This window comes from Onychomys torridus, chromosome 3 (assembly GCF_903995425.1).
Source record: "Onychomys torridus chromosome 3, mOncTor1.1, whole genome shotgun sequence".
NCBI lineage: Eukaryota > Metazoa > Chordata > Mammalia > Rodentia > Cricetidae > Onychomys > Onychomys torridus.
In genome coordinates, this window is record NC_050445.1 from 145,597,301 (window position 1) to 145,620,809 (window position 23,509).

The 23,509-nt window shown below is 38.7% G+C and overlaps 1 protein-coding gene across 2 annotated transcripts in view; it reads right to left on the reverse strand.

Moving 5' to 3' along the window:
* Positions 1-23,509, reverse strand: part of Lrp6 (LDL receptor related protein 6) — a 124,200-nt gene that overhangs the window by 40,343 nt on the left and 60,348 nt on the right. For both annotated transcript variants that reach the window (XM_036180507.1, XM_036180508.1), the window contains 3 exons: positions 3,665-3,881; positions 2,937-3,226; positions 1,528-1,754 (listed from right to left, as the gene is read on the reverse strand). In XM_036180507.1, coding sequence (XP_036036400.1) covers positions 1,528-1,754; positions 2,937-3,226; positions 3,665-3,881 — 734 coding nt within the window. The remainder of the gene's footprint in view (positions 1-1,527; positions 1,755-2,936; positions 3,227-3,664; positions 3,882-23,509) is intronic.

Here is a 23,509-nt window from a genome sequence, read left to right on the forward strand (position 1 = left end):
TGAGGGATACATTCTAATACAACCCCCATATTGTATTTCTGAAACTACAATATTAACAAACTACATAAACTATGTTTATTTCTATACTCATTTATACAAAGTTTAATGTATAAAATTGCCCCCAAAAGATTAACAACTAATAAAAAAATAGAAAAAATACATAGCATAATAAAAGCAATTTAAAACGTATGATCTGCTCATTTCTTGAATGCTTTATCCACTATTTCTAGACCACTGGTAAGTAGAATTGTAGAAAGCAAAACCAGAGTGGGAATGGGAAACCCACGTTAGTTGTTTCCAGTATAGAACACTGTTTTAGTGGTTTCAAATAGAAGTCTGGAATCTGCATACCGGAGGGTTTGAGAGACAGTAGTAACTAAATGCAGGATGATGATAAATCAACACTGTTCACTCAGTATATTAATACTGATCAGTTAATATTTTATTGCGAAATCTATTTTACTTTCTTCATTCAGTGTTATAATGACGAAGTAAATTTTAGCATTGAATTATTATTAAGCAGCAAAATATGAATGCCCTGGGTTTTTTTGTTTTTGTTTGTTTTTGAGACAAAGTCTCTATTTGTAGCCCAAGGTGGCGTGAAATTCATAATGTAGGTGAGGTTGGTAGCAATGTGCTGTGGGGTGGTCTTTTTGTATGCTATGAATATGGTTGCTCTTATTGGTTGATAAACAAAGCTGTTTCGGCCTATAGCCAGGCAGAATAAGACTGGATGAGAAAGCCAAATGGAGATACAGAGAGAAGAAAGGCAGAGTCGGGCAGATGCGATCCAGCTGCCCAAGGGATAAGATGTCAGAGAGCCAGTAAGCCACAGACCATATGGTGATGCATAGATGAATGGAAATGGGTTAATTTAAATGTAAGAGCTAGCTAGTAAAAAGCCTGAGCAATCAGCCAAACATTTATAATTAATATAAGCCTCTTGAGTGATTATCTGGAAGTGGCTGCAGGATGGGGCGGGACATAGAAAAGCCTCCATTTACAGCAATGCTTCTGCCTCAGCATGCCAAATGCTGGTCTTATAGTCATGGGCCACTATGTCCAGCAATAACTTTTTTTTTCCCCTGAGACAGGTTTTCTCTTTGGAGCCCATCTTGGACTAGCTCTGTAGACCAGGCTGGCCTCGAACTCACAGAGATCCACCTGCCTCTGCCTCCCCAGTGCTGGGATTACAGGTGTGTGCCATCACTGCCGGCAATAACTGGTTTTAATATAAATCTCTCCTATCATTTTTTTGGTTTAGTTTTGTTTTGTTTGAGACAGGTTTTTCTCTGTGTAGTTTTGGTGCCTGTCCTGGATCTCACTCTGTAGCCCAGGCTGGCCTCGAACTCAGAGATCCGCCTGGTTCTGCCTCCCGAGTGCTGGAATTAAAGGCGTGCGCCACCACCACCCGGGCTCTCCTATCATTTAGTTGTCAGATTATTAATAAACATTAAGGTATCAAGGATATAATCCATAACCACTGTGTGATATAGCTATGAAGAATACATACATAAAGCTATTTACCCTTCAGCAGGATCCAGTGCCAGAGCTCGGGGACTGTCGAGGTCTTTCCATACCAAAACCTGTCGGTGCTGCCCATCCAACTTTGACACCTCGATGCGATTCGTTCCTGTGTCTGCCCAGTACAAGTTCTTCCCAAGCCAGTCCACTGCCATGCCTTCTGGATAATCTAAGCCAAACTCTACCACATGTTCCAGTGCACTGCCATTCATAAAGGCTCTGCTAATAGTCTGCAAAAATAAAATGTGCAACTAAGACACAAGACTTAAGGTTAAAACATTATCCAGAAGTCTGGATTATTGGTGGTACAAAGATGCAGAAGTGACAATTCTAATAAATGCAACTGTGTTATAGCCACTTTTGTAGGAAATTTCTGAAATGGTGAAGAATCCAAAAGTCTTTCTTCTGAAGGCAGTGGAGTGGGATGCCTGTTTTGTTGACCTTGGTACATTGGGTACGCACAGGCACGGGACAGAGAAGGGCACCAGGCCTTCTTCCACCACTCTTCCCCATATTCCTTTAAGATGGCATCCCTCACTGAACCAGCAGCTCACTGCTTGAGCTAGACTAGCAAGCCAGCAAGCTCTTGGATCTTCCTGTCTCTATTCCTCAACACTGGGGTTCCAGACATGTAAAGCCAGGCACAGCTTTTAATATGGGGTCTAGGGATCTGAACTCTGGTCATCATGTTCACATAATACACAATCTAACCCATAGAGCCATCTACCCAGAATGAAATTTCTAGGTAATCAAGTGAACAAGAAGGGTAGTCAGTTTTCTGAAGATGCCTGAAAGTATGCTAGGTCAGTGTCAATTCAGACCTCAGCTACCTCTCAGCTCATAAAATAAACAGAACCAATTTCTGTATGATCATTAAGATTTTCAAACCTGTCAATTTTAAAAGCTAATAACAGATGTTAGCTCCTGACAAGTTCCAGGCTAAGTGGTGTCTAAGTGGTGTGTATCTGCATATACTCTCACTTAATACAAAAGTCCTGCAAGATGGTGGTTCACCCAGCTGAAGCCAAGGTTCATTTACTCCCCGCCACTCCGCTCAATTAGTAGATTTTCTTTTCTTAAACACCACTAGAATCCAACTGTATGGTTCCAACATCTCATGTTTTTTGTAAGTCAGAAGTGTACAAAAGTTATCTGAAATAAAGTCACAATCTAAAGGAAAAAGAGACTATCCTCCATATTTTATAGTGAAGAGTTTCCTCACTAGCTCAATAAGCTTCTCAATATTAATTCTAAGAAAAACAAAACAAAAGTCTGATATAATTCACAATCAGCACTTCCTACCACAGTCAGCCGGTATAGGCTGTTATATTGTAGCTGTGTAATTCAATGACATTGCAATTCAAGCTCTCACTTTCAGCCCTGGCAGTAACACTCCAAACTTCTTTGCTAACCTTCAGTGATATATCAGTCCAGTAAATTCTGTTGTCAGTGACATCAAAATCCAAAGCAGAAGCTTCTTTGACACCAGTAAGAGGAATGGCCACATTATTATTGTTGGTTTCCAAAGATATGCGTCTGATATCTGCTCTCCGTGAAAACAGAAGGAAAGCCTCAGGAACAATGCAAGTCTTCATGTCACTGATGAGTTCAAAGCCAATGGGACAAGCACATCGAAGTCCCTGAGGCCTATAGAGGCAAAGATGGCTACATCCTCCGTTTTCCTCAGCACAGGGGTTGGAACCTGAAAGAAAAATGTTACAAAAGGCACAGAAAAACACATATTCACACTATCAACACATATTCACTTCTAAAGTAGGATACATTTGGTTCATAAAGACATGATTGTGTTGGTCCTGACCTAGTTTTAACTCTATTTTTACAAACAAGCAGTCTCAGGATTATCCATGTAAAAATGTGAACAAATGCTTTATACCCACAGGAAGCTTTAAAATAAGATGTATTACTTAAACAGCAAGGCTGAGTTCTTTTGATGAAGATGGCTGCCTATGGGTCTGCACATAACAGGAGCACACTGTGAAGTCAGAATACTAGGCAGATACAGTAAAGATGATCGTTCGAACATCAACAATTTACTTCTATGCTTTACAAGCTGCTGCCTGTCTCTCTTCATCTTTTCTAGATCTAGTCTCCATTTCTAAGAGATTCTGGAATGACCCACCAATGACTCTGTGAACACTTGTGGCCTTCAGTCCCATGAGGTCGGGCAGCTGGTCTATGATGACCTCCCTTTCTGCACTCCGTTTGTGTACTCTTTCGATGCTCCGCCTCTGCCAGTCCGTCCAGTAAACATAGTCACCCAACAGGGTGAACCCAAATATGTGAGGGATCTTGTCTTCCACCAGCACTCGCCTCCCAGTGCCGTCAGCATTCATAACCTTCAGTTTAAGTTGGAAGAGAAGGAGGAAGATTAGGTCAGGACTTACCCTTTGAAGCTGTGTAAAATGAGGACCCCTGCTAAGACAAGGCATCACAAAACAAAACGAGTCAATGAGAATAATTCCAAACATTCACCTTAAGTTCTTGTTTGCCTCTTTTTCTAATTTCCTAGTATTATTCCCTTAAAATGTTTCTAGTAAGCTTAGATTTAGTATGAAACTCTTACATTAAATGACTGTCAAAATTCAATAAATTATCATTAATTTAAGTTTGCATGTTTTTCTCAGATTATAAAGTATATAACACACTATTTTGCTTTATAATGTTTTAATTCATCCTTTAGAGTCTAGCTTTTTCTCTAAGGAAACTTAAGATTCACTAAAGTCACATCACTTGTAAAGAGAATTAATGCTTCTAATTTTATTACTTAAGTAACAACCATCAACAAAAATTTAATAGATAAAAGGATAAGATATCTCAGTAAATTACTCTTTTGAGGTCCTTATTATAAAGTACTGTACATGGAGCCTGCAATAACCCTCTGTGCAAATATATTTCAAGGCTATTCCTATTCTTCCCAATTACCCAAGAGCACTATTAGTAAATCCAGCCATGTATTTGCAGCAACCTGTACTAATCTTGTTTGGAGTGATGGAGAAAGTTCCCTAATGTTTAACTTCCTTCATAAGATTATTGCTGCAATTGTAAATGGCCTGTATGCTAGGCAAATCAGTCGTCAGAGATCTTAATTTTGGTACTAAACATATGAACATGTTAACAACACCTTCCTCTACAAACCTTAAAAGGCAACAGATATAATCTTACATGCAAATATTAACTTTTGAATCCATAAACTCAGTAAGAAACATTCCAAGTAAGGGGCTAAGGATATAGCTCAACTGGTGAAAGCACACAGCCCCAAATTCAGTCCCCAGCACTACAAAGAAAAAGGGGAGGGGGACATAGTAGAGACAGGAAGATCAGAAGTTCAAGGTCATCCTCAGACTACATAACAACTCAGAGGCTGGCAAAGGATACTGGAGACAGGAAAGGTAAGGGGGTGGGGTGTTCCAAATAAGTCAGCTCTGTAATTGTTTGTATGGGCAACCACATGTTATTTTTTCTATCTTCTCTCAAAGTTCACATATATTTGCTGAACTTCCATCAAAGAAATCCAGCACTTGGAAACTGATCAAACAAAACTGTGCTGTATCCTTGTACTATCATTTGCAAGTTTCAATAATATTTGATGTATATCTAGTGTAAGAGATTATATTTATCTTTATCTCTATCAGATATAATGGAACTATTAGGCAACTAGACACTATTCCATGTTCATGAAACACTTATTGAAGTTACATCTAAGGGGGGGGGGTGTGTATATGAAACTTTTTGTATTATTCACATTTTCTTTCAATAGATCATTCTTAGATCATATTTATGTGTAAGTAACATTTTAAATTATTTTTATTTTTTAAATATGTCTGTGTCTACATGTATATATAAGCATGTATGTATGCGCAGATGCATGCAGGTGCCAATGGAGACCAGTAGAGGGTGTAGGATACTCTAGAACTGGAGTCAATAGTAGCTGTAACCTGCCCAATGTTAGAAAACCAAACTCTGGTTCTCTACAAGAGCAACAAGTGCTTTTTAGCTGCTGAGTCACCTTTCTATTTTAGGTATAATATCAAAAGAGTGTGTGAAGGTAAAAGGGTAACCAGTGGAAAGGAGTCAGTTATTTCTTCCTGTGTCTAACCTGAATGTGTGCTCTAGCGGAGTCTCAAATCCTTCTACAGTCACTATTCAAGCCCCTAGCAAATAGTTCAGTGAATGGTAAGTGGTTTTTAAACTAAGAACACAATGAAATTAATACTTTTATCACAAATAAGGCAAAGCAAGAGAAACTACCCTGTTTGTATGCCTGGCTTTTACAAACAATTTGTATCCTTTTTTGGTTTTTCAAGACAGGGTTTCCCTGTGTAGCTTTTGCGCCTTTTCCTGGAACTCACCAGGCTTGCTTCAAACTCACAGAGATCCGCCTGCCTCTGCCTCCTGAGTGCTGGGATTAAAGGCGTGCACCACCACTGCCCGGCCAATTTGTACTCTTTTTAATGATTAAAGCGTTTAATTTTAAACTCTTGATTTCTCCTACTACAAAATGTGTGTTGTTCATTATAAAAGGAAAAAATAACAACTGCCTACTTGAGAGGACAAGAGGGCATCAAGGCATCAAGAAGCCACATATAGGAAGACTCTGTGAGTATAGGAAAAAATAAATAACTACTGTGGCTGCTATTATCCGGTCTATAAACCTTCCTCTCCACTCTCCAGCTCTTACAATTTACCCAGGCTTTTAGAAGTAGTTTAGAATACAAAGACTAGAATTCACATTTTATGTAGTATTCTTTTTCTGAAATAGAACATACAATATGGCCCAGAATGATCACTAACTCGAGATTTTTCCTGCTGCAAGCCCCCTAGTCCTGGGGTGACAGGAATGTGGCACTATTGCCAGCCTAAATACACCTTAAAAATATCAGTGATCAGAATCCTAAAATGGGATTGTGGGGATCGCTAGAAACAACCCGTGCAGAGCCCTCAAGCCCGCTCTCCAGCAGCACATGGGAACTATTTACTCAACGCTCCCACTCTCACTCCTACAGTGTTACTACATGGACCACAAATGCTATTTCCTGCCCTGCCCCCCAAATTTTAAATCCTTGGCAGGACACAATGGGCCAGGAAAATGGACACATTCTCCATCCCTTTCTAAAGTTGAGGTGCACAAGGAATTCCTGGCCCTATTCTCTTACTTCTCTCAATTTTGGAATGAAGAATATTTCCTTTACTAGATATTCAAACTGGAAAGGTGTCTTAAGCAGGGGAAGCTTACTTAAAACCCTGTACTATGTCCTTATCTTGTTAAGACTTATTTTTATTGTGTGTAAGTGTCTCTGCACGTGGGTGTGCACATATTAGTGCAGGTACTGAGGGGACAAAGGTGTCAGAGCCTCTGGAGGTGGAGTCACAGACCATGTGAGCCTGCTGGTGCGGGTGCTGGGAACTGACTTGGGTCCTTTAGAAGAAGAGCAAATGTATGTCCCTTTGCTAACTAAGGAGATTATCTGACTCTTACTCCACCCCATATTGGAGCTGGAATCCAGGGCTTCAGGCCTCCTAGGCAAGCACTCTTACTCCATCACACATTCCAAGAATTTCCTCCCAGTATTTTCCAGGAGTTCCCCTGTGCTTTCACATAACATCTCAGAAAGAATATATTCAAACAGAATGATTCTGCACACCCACTGTTAACCAGTTGTTCTTACTTTATTGATCTGCATATGATCTGTGATAACAGCCTCCTCCTCCTCCTCCTATCATTAATTCCTTTAATTGCTGAAATGGATTCCAAACTGTAACTCATGAACTACTAAAAATGGCCTCCAACTCCTCTCCTGCTTTCTTCAGTTCCTAAGCGCTTTCCATTCCTTTTTAATATTCAGTATTCTTAAATACCCACTGAAGCTCACCAAGCTTAGCCAGCAAAATCTGATTCTATTTTTTTTTATAGTGAAGTTGCTTTTCATTTTTGTTTATTTCACTGGTTCCTTTCCTCACCCCCAAACTGTGGCTTCACATTTTTCAAGATTAATATAATTCAAAGATCCTGAGTCAACCCAATTTCTTCTTTTAACTTTAGGTAGAAAACTTAAAAATCTAAGTTCTAGGGCTGGAGAGGAGGCTCAGTCAATAAAATGCCTGTCACAAAAGCCTAAAGACTTGAGGTATATTCCTAGCACCCACACAATAAGCCAGGCATGGCTTAATAAACCCAGTGCTGGGGAAGCAGAGACAGGCAGATCCCAGAGCCCTAACCTATGCGGTGAGGCTCAGGCTCAGTGAGAAACACTGTCTCAAAAAGTGATTGAGGAAGACATCTCTGGCACTGACCTCTGATTTACACACACACACACACACACACACACACACACACACACACACACAGAGAGAGAGAGAGAGAGAGAGAGAGAGAGAGAGAGAGAGAGAGAGAGAGAGAGAATGAGAATCAGTAAGTTCTAGTCCAAGGTCTGATTAGGGTCTTTGTAATTCTGTTTGGTCAGAGGCCCTTGTTACACAGGCAAAGGGTTTAGAACCCTCCAGCATCCTGACTCTGCCTCCAAAGTGCTAGAATTATAGGAACATGTTGACAAACATGCCTTTCTGTTAGTTTCTATGGCAGTACTTTTAGCTGCCTCTTCAGGAAAATGCACTACCATCTCATCTAAGTCGTGTAGGAAAAAGTAAACTATGTTCTCCACTAAGAGATGTTCATCATCTCATCAGAGCACCCTACACAAAGCACTACATATTCTTTATTATCAAACTCTCTTATAAACTTAAGGTACACTAAAACAAATCTGCTTTAACTTTATGACTAGTTTATTGCTATCTTAAATCAATTATCTTGCATTATACTACATTTAATAAATTACACTAATTTGTTGATTACATTCAAAGTTATCCATCCTATTAAAATGAATTTGCTGGTCTAAAAGTACAAACAAGATGACTAATACCAAATAATGTAAAATAAAATTTATATTTCTACTTCAAAAACACTAAAGGGTCTACCAATTCTTTTCTCCGAGCTTCATCACCCTGTATCATTTTTGCTTGTTCATTTGAATGAATGAATGAATGAATGAATGAATGAACGAACAACCTAAATGCAAGATGGCAGAAGGCTGTGGTAATAGCTCAGTCAGTAAAGTGCTTGTTACATAAGCATAGAACCTATTTGCTCCCCAGAAACCACATGAAAGCTCAGTATGGTGGCACATGCTCACAATCCCAACACTGGGAAGGTGGGAACAGAAGATCATTGGGGCTTTCTTGTCAGGTAGCCTAGCCTACTCTATGAGCTCCTAAGGGTTCCTGTCTCAAAAGATATAATGGACAACATCTGAGATTGAGACCAACTTCTGGCCTCCATATGGACCCACATGTACCAGAAACTACACACAAAATAAAAATAAGGTTTTTAATTTAAAAAATGAATGACTGGGGGCTGGCGAGATGGCTCAGTGGTTAAGAACAATGGCTGCTCATTCAGTAGACTCAGGTTCTATTCCCGGGACCAATAAGGCAGGCCCTCTGTAACTCCCACTCCAGGGAATCTGATGCCCTCTTATGGCCTCTGTAGGCACCAGGCATTCACGTGATGCATGCAGGCAAAATATCCATACACATAAAATAAAAATATTTTTTAAAAATTGCATGGTTAGGTATGAATCTGGATAATAGGCTAAGAATATAACTAAAAATCACAAATAAAAAATTAAAACCATAATTCAAAATGACTTTTTTAGCTTGTATAATTCTGCATCTTCTACTTAATAACTACTCTTTTCAAGTCCTCTGCTCTTTTTATTTAAATCTTAAGTGACAGCAAATAATAGTAACAGAAACAGATTAACTAGGTTCAGTTTCTCTACCACTCACTAGATAGCAAGTGAACCACTACTAACACTGATGATTCAAAAAACTAATTAAAATAATGTTAAATCTGTGTCAAATGCAAAGTAGGTGTTTGGTAAATGTTAGTTCCTACTGGTTAAAATTTATTTTACTGAAATGTTTTAATACCTAAGTATAACAGATAAAATGAATTATTAAAATACAGTGCTATAAAATAAAAATAGGTACATAAGTATAAACGGGTATGTAGAAATAAGACCCAAATAACCACACTGTTAAAGGATAAAACTAATACAGGCCTATGATGTCCTGACAGCCAGTGAACAACTGTCAGGCTGCAGCTTTATTCCTACTTCCTAACTGCAGTCCTATTTACCTTTGCTACTTAGTAAAACTAGATTAGGACCAAAAGGAAGCACTTTGCCAATTTGGTGGGGTCTACTATGGTGATATTTTATTTGTGCTGAAATATGATTTTATTTGTTTGTTAATAAAGTTGCCTGAGGGTCAGAGCTAATAGCAAACTATTTAGCAGAAGTCTGGCAGTGGTAGAACACTCCCTTAATCCGATCACATGGCAGGCAAAGTCTGTGTTCAAGGACAAAGCCAGCTTGGAGACACACATCTTTAATCTCAACACCAACCGTAGAGACCTGGAGGTCTGTACAGACAGGCAGTGACGAGGAGGTCATATGGTTGGGCTTACAACCAGTGAGAAGGCAGAACAGAAAGTCAATAAAAATACAGACACACAAGAAATAGGTTTCTTTTCTCAGGGGAAGGACAACAGCTACAGCGAGGTAAGAAGGCGGTCTTAGCTCTTGGCTGCTGCTCTATCTCTGGGCTTCTAAGTCTGCACTTGTCTCTGTGTTTCTTATTTAATAAGACCGTTCAGAATTACATCTACAGTCTACTGTGACTTTTCTACCCATCTCACTCTAAATCACACATTAATAAATACAGCTAATTCACCCAAAATCATCACCAAAGGCATGATGAATGTCATGGTAAATGAGAACAAGGCTTCTCCCACCTAAGGTAATACAAGCCTAGTCAAGGAGGTTAGCTGTATTTACAGTCAAATCCTTAAGTATATCCCTCTTTGTTGACTACAGAGAACAGGGAAAACCTTCAGCAAGTAGTAGCTGCAATTTATCTTGAAGAATTAGCATTTTGAAAAAGAGATAAGGTAGTTCTAGAAGAAAAGAATTAACATAAGCTAGAGTCACATGGTCAAGAATGCACTTAGTACGTCATTCCAAAAGAGATGCTTTCCCTGAAGCAGAAAGAACTCACACAGGAACTCAGGGAACAGCATCAGGCTTCACTGCACACGTATTAAATGTTAGGATAAAAGCAACTATAGAAACAATGCTTGGAAAGTCCTTTAAGGAGAATGATGTAACAAAGCTATATTTTAGGAACCCTTATTGATCATTGTCCACTCTATGCTAAAATTACCTAATTTTAGATACAAAATTATGGCTACCAAAGTACATTCCATTTCTTTGACACTGGTAATAAAAGTGAAATCTCGTATTCAAATGCCTTGGGACCAGCTGCCAGCTCTAACTACTTCACCTTTTTTAATATTTAGCAATATACTTCACATGACACCTCTACTTCATTGACAGATCATACTTTTTTCTCCACAAAACAAAAAACCAAAACAAAATAACAGCAACAATAACAAAACCAGCGTCTGCCCCCAAAAAGCAAGGCAAAGACCAGTTACCAAAAACACCCTACTAAGCTTTCAGTGCTTTGTAAGTCTTACAAATGCAGGTACAGAGATCCTCAACAGAACAGATCAGACCTATGTCAGACATGCTCTTAAGTTCCAGCAATGGTCTCAGGAGTAAGAAACGCCAAGAAATCACATGTTTTTAAAGGGGAAAGGTTGGTTTGTTTGTTTCTTTTTTTTTTTTTTTTAAACAGCATCTGGTGAAACAGCAACAATAATTAAAGTTCTAAGACAATCTTTAGAAGGCTAACAGAACTTAAAGTTCCTGGAATGCCCACAACTAGCATGGATGGCTGTGCTCTCAGGAGCACTCCTTCCAACTACCCCGATCTCGTATTCTAGGAAGCTAAGAGATGTGTTCATCTACACAGGATCAAGCCAACAAGATCATTCAACACTCCAGCAGGCAGCGCTAAGGGACGCAGTGGGACTTTAAAGAGAGGACATGAAGGAAGGAAGAGGTGATGTTAAGGTATGTGTAGGGGGGTTGGGAGGGGGAAATTGTGCATGATATGTTCAAGATACCCTGTATATATGTATAAAATTGCCAAAGAATAGAAAAAGATGTTCTTTTTATTTTAAGAAATGCTAAAAGGGTTTTTGGGGAGTAGGGGGGAGGAATGAACCACACAAGACATAACAAGTCATGTTTACTTCAAGTTAGTCAACATAATTAAGATGTGTTGAATATTTTAACATAATTGTGTTCACATTTTCCCTCTTAATTCCTCAGTCTCCCTGTTCTCATCTGTGGTAATTTTTACAACAGAACCAGGTCTAAAACAATGTTGTTCAAGAGAAATACAATACAATTTACAAGCATGAGCCAAGTGAGTGGCAATTTCAACTTCTCTAATGTTTTTGTTTGTTTTTTCAAGACAGGGTTTCTCTGTGTAACAGCCCTGGCTGTCCTGGAAAGAGCTCTGTAGACCTGGCTGGCCTCAAACTCACAGAGATCCGCCTGACTCTGCCTCCCGTGTGCTGGGATTAAAGGCTTCAACTTCTCTAATTTTTTTATTTGGAATTCTGAAACAATCTCTCCCTATGTAGCCCATACAGCCCTGGCCTCAAATTTCGAATTCTCCTGCCTCAGACTGCTGTGATTTTTATATGTATGCCACCATGCCCATCTTTCAATTCCAAACCAATGGTAACCACATTTAAAAAAGTAAAAAACAAACAGATACAACACTATATACTTAATCTAATGCTGGGGATATCACTCTGTATAAATAAAGTGCTGATTGGCTAGTAGCCAGGCAGGAAGGATAGGGTAGGCGGGACAAGGAAGAGGAGAAGGCTGGGAACAGGAAGGCTGGGAGGGGACACTGCCAGGCGCTGCCATGAGAAGCAACATGTAAAGACACCCAGTAAGACACAAGCCATGTGGCAAAGTATAGACTAACAGAAATGGGCTAAATATAAGAGTAAGAGCTAGACAATGGTAGGCCTGAGCTAATGGCCAAGCAGTTTAAATAATATAAATGTCTGTGTGTTTGTTTTATAAATGGGTTGTTGGACTAATAGGGTTTGGTGGGGGCTAGAGAGAAGCTCTCCAACTACATCTAACATGGTCAACGTTTTCTCTCAATGTAATAAATATTAAGCTTGTTAATTAGGTTTTAAGATATTTTTGTTTCCATTCTAGGTCTCTTACTCTCTATTTTACACAGGTCAACTCAGACAAGCCATACTGTAAATGCTACATCTGCACATCTAGCTAGTGGCTACATGCTGGACCATGTGGGATTCAAATTTCAATGAGGTGACTAACTATACAGCATTCAAAGAATTTAGTCTTCTCCATTTTAAATTTATAACCCTCTCCTGTGCCTGTTATCTTCAGTCGAAGATTGAGGGTATGACAAAAAATACACTTTAAAATCTTTCTTCTTACATCTCATTTACAAGTTTACATTTCAAAACATTATCTGATGTGTGTAAGAGTAACAAAAAGGCCTAACTGTTCTGTTTCTTCTAATCTCAAAACAGTCATAACAGTACAGTAACATTAATAATAGAACTCTTCCCTTGAGCTGTGCAGCATTCTGGATGAGCCAAGTATGGACAGCTGGGTGGTTCATGATTATCTTTATTCTGCTTTCTATATGCCTGAAATTCTCTATAATGAGAAAAATGAAGGTAGGAAGATAAGGAACAAGTCTGAGGGCCCCTGAATAATAACAATAATGATAACTGCTGTGAGGAATAAATGCGCTTATCGCTTTTGTTGTTAATATGTTTCTGAGAGTAATTAAAAGGATCCTCTGAAGAGATTAAAAGATCAACAGCTTAAACCAAGCCTGACTGTAAGAACTAAAATCGACAGAATGATCTGTTTCCCTGTGTCAGGTCTGATGACTACTTACACCCATTTCCTTCTGCAGAGGTGACATTCCTGTTAGGAAACAGTGATCTCAGATCAGCCATGCTGCCTTGTGGTGGGTAGAAGAGGCATGCTGCTTTGCTTGGTCTCCAGGAAAATCACTACCAAGTTATAATAGCAAACAAAGAACAGTTCTGGACAGATTTATACATATGATTTTAAGCCCTTTACATTTAAAATAAAGCAAATAATGGTAAAAGCTCAGCTCATCTGTATCTGAATCTAGAACAAATGAAAAAAATTTTAGGTGATCCCAAAAGATAACTTTTATACTTTAAAAACTATTGAGAGTCACTGATAGCAAAACTCCATGGAGTCGTATACAGCAATGACAACTAGAGTTCAGAAGGCCAAGCTATCAGAACTAAGGATGCTGTTAGAGGAAACCGTCATGCAAGGCGTTATGGAATTACTGCCTTTTGAATGAACTGGCTGTCTCTTGTTGTAAACTTCTTGTGCAGTAACAGATATGAGTCTCCCCATTTACCGTGCATTTTGATGTTATGTGTACATGATTGCATCTCAATCTTATGGGCACATATAATTATGGATAGTCTAGAAGATGGTTTCTTATTTAACTGTACAATTTTTGTTGTTGTTGTTTTAAATTTATTTATTATGTATACAGTGCACACATATCCCTGTAGGCCAGAAGAGGGCACCAGATCTCATTACAGATGGTTGTGAGCCACCATGTGGTTGCTGGGAATTGAACTCAGGACCTTTGGAAAAGCAAGCAGTGCTCTTAACCTCTGAGCCATCTCTCCAGCCCCCCTTGCTGTTGTTTGTTTCGAGACAGGGTTTCTCTGTGTAGCTTTGCATCTTTCCTGGAACTTGCTTTAGAGACCAGGCTAGCCTCGAACTCACAGAGATCCGCCTGCCTCTGCCTCCCGAGTGCTGGGATTAAAGGCGTGTGCCACCACCGCCTGGCTTAACTGTACAATTCTTATGAATAGAAAAATACTAAAATATGCTTCGTACCAAATCTACTGTTCTATGTGGACTGTAGACACTTAGAGGTCTTACTCTCCATCCTTAGCCACTGACAAGGTAAATACTGGCCAGACAAAGTGTCTTCATAGAACTTTCACAGAGTGGAATTGCAGGTGCCTGGCCTTGTTAATCAAAACTCTTCAGAAAAATTGTAGTGAATCAGAAGTGACAGTGCAGGTGTCTGGCCTTGGTATATCTTAGTCCTTCAAAAGACCACATCACCTATGTTGCCCTAAGCTTCCTCCACTGGCACCTCCCCACTGATTCAAATAACAACACTTTCTATACCAGTTTTTACTGCAAGATTTTAGGCTCAGTAGATTAATTATATACAGGTCCTGAGATTCAGGTGACTAACAGAAACAGGCTGTTAACTGACTAACCATATCTGGATATTGAATCACATAAAATAGTCCATATATTCTTTGTCTTTACCTTATTTAGCTTAGTGGTAGAGCGCTTGCCTAGCAAGCGCAAGGCCCTGGGTTCGATCCTCAGCTCAAAAAAAAAAAAAAAGAGCAAATAATTTCTTTCCCTGTAACCTTTGCAGCTATCCCTTTAAGAGATAGCCAGAACTTTTTACAACCTACAGCTGTTGTCAATTACCAGTTAAGCTAAGTCTTTGCCAAGTGTGACTCTTATCATAATAGTTGTCCCTGAGAGTTTATTTTGCAGCTTTTATTAACAAGCTGTTAATGAATGGAGATTATATATATATAATATATATCATGCTTGGGGGAACAGAGAAGATGGAAAAGACCTAGATAGATATGAGAGAACAGCAAGAGAAAACTGATTTAAAGGAACAAGATGAGGACAGAGATGGAAAGAACTAGATAGAGACTAGAGAACAGCAGAAGGGACTGAGAGCAGGAGGGACTAAGAAGAGCTAAGTATGAGAATAGAAAAGAAACTGTGTAGATAGAATTGACTTAGAAGAATAAAGTGAATGGACTAAAGAACTCAGTGTGCTTAATTCATTGAATATCCCTCAGGTTAGAATCCTCAGCTGGTTGGTAGACTCTTCCACAGACCCTGGGAACAAACAATATAGGCTGGACCTTTTATTGTTTGCATTAAAAAAACTAAGCCATCATTAATTATATCTGGCAACTCTTGAGAGTGTTTTACTGTATTACCTCAGACTAGTTTAATTAGCTAAACTGAAAAATTATACTTCTGTCATTTCTAAAATCTAACTCCAAATCTGAACTGGAGCCTGCAGTGGTTCAGCAGCTATCACCACACTGTGGTATGAGGTTTAACATTCTGAAGTATCCCCAAATCCTATTAACCACACTGAGAATATAGACTACAACAGGCAATAGATGTGGACTAACCATAATACAATGTGCACAAAGACTAGGTAATGGCAAACTTCCTACAGACATCACATCCAGTTTTTCAGCAACTTCGTCAGCTAATTAAATGTCAAGATAGACTTACCCATGAAACCTTGGAATGCTGCCAGTCAACTACCAAAACTGCTCCTCTGTAACTCTGCATGACTAGACATGTCCAAAGACCACATGACAGCAGAACAGCTAGGATGGCACCACTACAAGGTTCTACACTGTACACTTCAATTACGCTCTAAATCAGTGGGTCCCAACCTATGGGTCCCAACCCCATTGGAGGTCGTATATTTATCTTGCATATCAGATATTTACATTATGATACATAACAAGTAGCAAAATTACAGTTATTAAGTAGCAACAAAATGTTATGTTTAGAGGTCACCACAACATGAGGAAGTATTCAAGGGTCACAGCATTAGGAAGGTTGAGAACTTCTGCTCTAAATGAGTCAGTCATTTAGTTTAAATATTCCAGTCAAGATCCAAAATAAAGCAGGTCACTAAAAGCTCATGTATTAAGAAAGGTGTGATCAGGATTTAGAGAAGTATGTCTTATCTTTGATACAACTTCCTAAGATACAAAAGTGTAACTGCAGTAAAATGTCATTTTCAAAAGTAGAACGAGCTGAGAGAGAGGGTAGAGAGGGAATACTGCACTCAGAAGGCTGAGTCAGGAAGATTACTAGAGTTCAAGGGTTTAACACCAGCCCAGAAAACATAGCCTAATGACAAGTACAAAGGAATGCTCTGGACACAGTAGGCAAAATTAAGGGATAGCATACAACTGTTTAAAACTCTGGGCAGGGAATTACAGTAACACCCTCTAAGTTCTTAAACCTAGGTCAAGACAATCTACATCTGACTATATACATGTTTTTATCATGAAAAGAGAATTACAGTGTGTTAATTATGCTACATAATTTTATATCACTTCTGAAAATGATCATGCTTAGAATTAGACATTTCCAGTTACTAGGCTCTTTTCTCACATAAGAGTTACTGTTGTAACCAAATCTGTTTAAACCTGAATTACATAGGCAAACTATATAATAACTGATTTCCAAGCCAGGCAGTGGTGGCACACGCCTTTAATCCCAGCACTCAAGAGGCAGAGGCAGGAAGATTTCTGAGTTTGAGGCCAGCCTAATCTACAGAGAGAATTCCAGGACAGCCAAGGCTACACAGAGAAACCCTGTCTCAAAAAATACAACAAACTGATTTCCAGATAAAGGCATCATTATGATGAACACTAACAACATAGTCAACTATACTCAATGATTTATGAACTACTTCAGAGAGTTCCACTGTCTTGAAGTCATGAATAAATCAAGAAACACTGATGTGTTAACTTGGAAAATTACCTCAATTTCCTCTCATTCTTTTCAAACACGGCTAAAATAAATTCTATTTGCAATCTGAGTAGAAAATGTATAGATTATAATACCTTAATATTAAAAAGCAGATTGACTGCTCCAGGACTAGTGAGCACAACTTATACGCAGATACAGATTTTAAATACTCTCTAAAAAGAACTAGAGCTCCTTGGAAAAAGAGCAGATTCTAGGATGAAGATGAGGGATGTAAGATGAGACTGGGATATACTATTATAGAAGTGGTTTTAAAAAGATAGAGGCTTCTTGGGGTTGGGGATTTAGCTCAGTGGTAGAGTGCTTGCCTAGCAAGTGCAAGGCCCTGGGTTTGGTCCTCAGCTCCAAAAAAAAAAAAGAGGCTTCTCAAAAACCTAAAATGATATAATCCAGCAACCCCATTTGGGGTACATATCCACAAGAAATGAAAACTCAATCTCCAAAGGACATTTATACTCCATCTGTTATAGACTGTTCACAACAACCAAACATGATGGGCATCAACAGATGAATGGCCTACAGCAATGTAGCCTATATATATATATATATATATATATATAGGCAATATTATTAAGCCTTAAATAATCATTTTAAAAGTGGAAGTGATCAGATGATAAGAACAAGTGCCTGATGACATAATACTCTACAATCTTAGTGACAGACAGCAGAATGGTGGCTGTTTCATGCTGGAAAATTTAAAAAGGAAAAGAGAAGCTTCTATGATTGCTGTGGATGATGAAATACATTAAAAAGATCTGCTGTACTTACATTTAAAAATGTTAAGATAATGTCTGTTGTCCATGTTACGGCTTAGAAAAAGCGAGGCGTGTAAAAGAGGAACAAGAGCTGACTAGAATCTGGATGCAGTTCATGAACCAGTGAAATGGTCTTGAAAGAGTCTACCAGCGTCTATGAGTGCACACACGTAGATAGCTGGCTAAACTGGTAGGGAGAGGAATATGTACTTTCCCCAGGAGACTTCAATACAGAAATTACAAAAATGACACCAGTGTTAAACTCCTGTTGCTGATAACTGCATTATGATCATGTAACATCATTCTTCAAAACTATTTTGTCTGAAATTATTCAAAGTGAACAGGTTTTAAATTGAAGCAGCAGAGCAGAGCATACAAAAAACAAACAAAAAAACCTATGTGGAAATAGGAGACAAATTCCATTCTTTTCCTTCAGCAAACAAAAGACTAACTGAACAACAACAGCAGCAGCAAAAAACCCCAATATTTCTGAATTTTCAGAGAGAGGAGACTGGACCTGAATGAACAAAGACCTCTGATATAAGGACATTTTTTTAGAAACAAATAATGGTTAATTTTATGACATCTGAAAATAGCTTCCTTTTGTTCAAAAGCAGTAAAACTCTGAGGATCCAGACAGCACATATACTGTCTATAAGCTAGTAAAATTTCTGAGGCCCATATGGTGGTTTAAATGAGAGGTCCCCTATTAAGTCTTTGAGCACTGGGATACTTGGTGCCCAGTTGGAGGCTGTTTGAGGATTGTTGGGGATTGGGAGGTGTGGCCTTGCTGAAGGGTGTATGTCACTGGGGATAGACGTTGATGTTTTAAGACTTGGGCCATCTCAAACTCACCTTTCTGCTTCCTGTTTGTGGACTGAGATGTGATGCTCAGCTGCCCCAGTGCTGTGCCTACCTGCTGCCTGCTCCTCAAGACAGTGACAGACTCTAGTGTCTCTATAACTCTAAGGCCCAATAACCCTTCCTTCTGTCTTGTTCATGGTATTTTCTTAGCATAATAGAAAAGTAACTCCAACAGCATAGCATGATTTACTTTTAAAACTCTAAGATTATAAGATTAACACAGTAGCTAAAACACAGAAGTGGTGTTACAGATCTTCACTGACTATCAAAGCCAAGTTAACAGACGTAGTTCAAAAATTAGTTTAACAAATAAATTACAGGTTTACATTATTTTCTTGTGGTGGTGGTGTGTTTGTGGGGACTGGCATCAGAGCCTTACATGTGCTACATGCTCTCCCCTTGAGCTACATTCCCAGCCCTTTAAGCTTGCATTATCACATTCTTTGCAAGGCTAAATTTTTGTATTACAGACCACATTTAAAGCAGAATAGCTGGGAGGGGGCAAGCAGAAGAATCCTTTTTTTTTCCATCACAGAGACCTTTCAAAATGAACAGAAATCTTTAAATGGCTGTTGATAACTGTAAGTTGATGTAAGAAGTCAAAACTCCTACATCTGTGAATTACTCAGTCTACGGCAAACTCATTCTCAAGAAGTCTCCAAGCAACCATCTTTTGCCACTGCTTGGTCACCTACCCTTTCCAACCCTTCTAAAGAGAGTAAAAATAAAATATCAGTGACCTCTTAAAACTACAGCAGGTTCCTACATCTAAAAAAAAAGATCTTCAGCCCCTTAAATAGTATTTTACATAGACTCTATTAGTCAAAAAGAATTAATGTATTTGGCAAACATCAAACAACAGCTTTAAACATTTATTTAACCTGCTATTTTTGTTAGTAATGGAATAGACTGTATGTATATAGGGGCTGTGAAATTCTGTCCTCTGGGCATGACATGTCCATTGCAGTCTTTAAAACAGAGCAGCTATGATTACCCACAGGTGATCCTCATTAACAATCCATTATGGGGGGGGGGGCTCGCTAGGCAGTTAATAAGGCACTCAAGGAAATGGAGGTACATGAGGCCCCACCACTCCTCAAGACTACATAAGTAGTTAGTAATCATTTTGGCAGAGACTCTTCTTTGGTGGTGTTCCCTATAAATTATCCATGTTCCCATAGTGAACTCAGCCATGCTTCCGTAAATAGCCCAAGTTAAGCTCACAGGCTCACCAAGCTAGAACCGAAAGAAATCGTTTCTTCAGTCTATCATTCACTGGTCTGCTATCTGGAGTGAACCAACACCTGGTCACACCTCCCCAAAAGAAGTCGTGGACAGCTTAGCAGGAAAGGTGCTTTCAGAAAACCTGAGTTACTAAAGAGCTGCAGCTCCCAACAAGTTTCTTTATGTTAGTAGTGATTAACTATGCAGCAAATAAAAACCAAAAATGCATGCCATCTGTGATCCAAATTCCCTTTAGCAATTCTCCCAAGGCAAAGTAAATTATCCTTTCTTAACCTAAGAGACGTTGAGACAATAAACATCAGAAATGTTACAGCTAAAAAATAATTTTAACTATTATGTGGTTCAAATGGTCTTACTGGACAAAATACAAACACTAAAGATTGTGTAAATTATCTAAGATCACCCACTTAAATATAAATAAGAAATGAAGGTAAAGGCCTAGTACTGTAAAACGTTTCAAAAAATAATAATTTGAGGTGATCACTCTTCACTACTAAACACTGACATAAACTTGAAGGTGCAGACTCCAAGTAAGATAAGGGCTAGACAGATGGCTCATCAGTTAAGAGCACTGATTGTACTTCTAGAGGTCTTGAGTTCAATTCCCAGCAACCACATAGTAACTCACAACCATCTGTAATGGGATCTGATGCCCTCTTCTGGCAAGCAGGCATATATGCAGAAAGAGCGCTTACACATACTGTTTAAAAAAAAAAAAGATCCCTTTTCCCTGAGAGTCCAAAGCCCAAAGGAATAAAGTACTTTTGGGTGGTGAGGGTGGCCAATGGCTCATGGCCTTGTACATTCAAGGTAAGTACTACACCACTGAGCTATACCCATAGCCTAGGAATAAAATACTTTAAAAAGAACAGGACTGAAACTAAAAACATGACTGTACATATTAAATGGTTTTATATTAAACACAAGATGTAAAACCAAAACAGCAGAACATTTTTTAAAATGGTTCAAGAGCAAGTTCAACAACAGGCTACTAAAATGCTAAGAACCAAGATGCATTAGATTGTTCTGAAATTGTATCGCTCAAACTGTCCAAATTCCTAACCGAAGTGAACTGTCTCTCTTGCCTGGTGAGGTTATAGGGTTTGCTGTGGCAGTTCAGGAGAGCACTATTACACCTATATTACACCTATCTTTGAGGCTCACTTCACATATACTTGAGTCCAGACTGTGCATAATGAGACTAACAGAGTAACTGATAAACTGCTCTGGCTTCTGTAGGTTGTAACATATTAAGTAATGTTTCTACTACTGTTATCTCAACAAACTTTCAACAGGAGTTCACAAACCCTTATATACCCCTAAAGGATATAAAATGACAGAAAAATTGTGCTTGAAGAATCTAATGACAGTTGTAGCAATCCTTCTTTTGTGATCAGATGTCAGGAAGATGTGGAGGAAAACATATATTCACAAACATACACACAATGTTAAAGAAGTACAAATGGGCAAAGATTCAGGAATTTAAATACACTATCTCAAAGACTTCTCAAACTGAAAGTATAATCAATTTTAAGGAATTCTGGACAATGAATGTTACAAACTGGCCAAGACTCAAAAGGAAACTTGGCATATAAAGTCAAGAGCTTTCTATTAATAAAAGATAATTGTATCATTATAATTTCTTAATCTTAGAAACCAACAGCAAGGAAAAGCAGCATAGACAGATCCATGGGTGTTCTGACAGACAAACACATTATGTAGGCTAGAAATGTGAGACAAAGAAATTCCTTTAAAAAGAAACCTGAATACTTGGAAAAGAATTTTCCTTATTAGGGACTGATAAACCAGAGGACGTTGTCATCAGAAGGAAATGTAGCCCAGCAATTTCAGGTTCAGAATATGAAACAGAACATTCACCCACTGCCAAGTTTTCAACACACCACACTGACAATAATACCTCTTTTATTCAAAACTGCTACAGAAGTCTCTAGTAATCTGTCTCCCTCCCACCCCCCAAAAAGTGCCATGTACAATCAGATCTGGACTACACAACCTACAGATACTGTATTATCAAAGTAAAGGACCTTACAATAAGAAATTTCAAACAAATCTATGTGTTCAAAAAGACAAGAAAATCTTTTTAGCTATAACTACCAAGTGTTGTTAACATTCTGAGTAACATTCAGAAATACAAGAGGAGACAAATAAAAAGCCCTATGAAAACAGACTGTGAAGAAATTTTATTTATGATATTATTTTGATAAAAGAATGATCCAATTTAATTTTTTGATTAGTTAAATAAGTATACAATGAGAAAGCATCCTGAAGAAAACACAACATAACTGGATAGGGTGATACACTTTTGTAGTTTCCCAACACTTGGGAGACCAAGACAGGAGAATAAAGTTGAGGCCAGTCTGGGCAATGTAGGTACCCATTCTCAAAGACTCAAAAACAAAAACAAAAACAAACAAAAAACACCCTCTAACAGTACTTTAATTTTATACCATGCAAGGACTGCTTTAAAGTATAAATGGCATGTCTTTACTATTAGTAAGCAGCACTGCACGTACTAGGTACAAACCACGTTTTGGGGCAGTGACACCTGGCCAAAAAGATGTGAATGTTGTCAAAATTATAATGTCTTTCCAATAACCAGAAGGTCATATAAAAGAGGAAATAAAGGTTTGTGACATATCCTTTACCAGAAAAATTGAAACTTCTTTCTGCTAATACAAGAAGCCATAAAACACTAAGGCTGGGAGGCTAAGGAACAAAGTGTAAACGCTATGGAAGGTCTGCTCACAAGAAGATGGGAGCATTCCCATGTACTGTAGAAACAGCAGGACAAGCACCAGCTTGCACCTTTAACCACCACCCACAGCTATGCATCCACAGCAGCTGCTGAGCTAAGGGAGCAGACTATCCTCACCTACACATTTTATATGGAAGAAGCATGGCGCCAGTTTTAAGTGACATCATTAACAATATTCCGTGCTCTGCCTCTTTCTGTAGAAGCCAATTCTTAAGTGTCATGACATCATTAACAACATTCTGTGTCCTGCCTCTATCTGTAGAAGCCAATTCTAAGTGTCAAGAAAATTTAGTTTCCCTTTCTACAGCTCTATAAGGAAGAGTCTAGTCTGAAAGTTAGGGCTCCCCATACTTTTCCCTCATTTCTCTGAATCCTTAGTCAACTCAACACAACCAGCACCTGCCACTTCAACAGAAAGAGGGAGAAGCAGCTCCAAGTCCCACCCACTGAGGGTCGAAGGCCTGAGAGGTCCTAGCACTTCTTTGTCCTCCACTCAAAACACAAGAAATTATTGTGCCACAGAAAATTTACCAGATAACTATCTTTTCTTTTCAAGTATACTAGAAATAGTTGGTCTTCAGAAGCAAACAGGGCTACAATAGCCTGATATTCCCTTACAGCTACCACCCCTTTGGTAGCTGGGAAACTTTTGGAAGGCA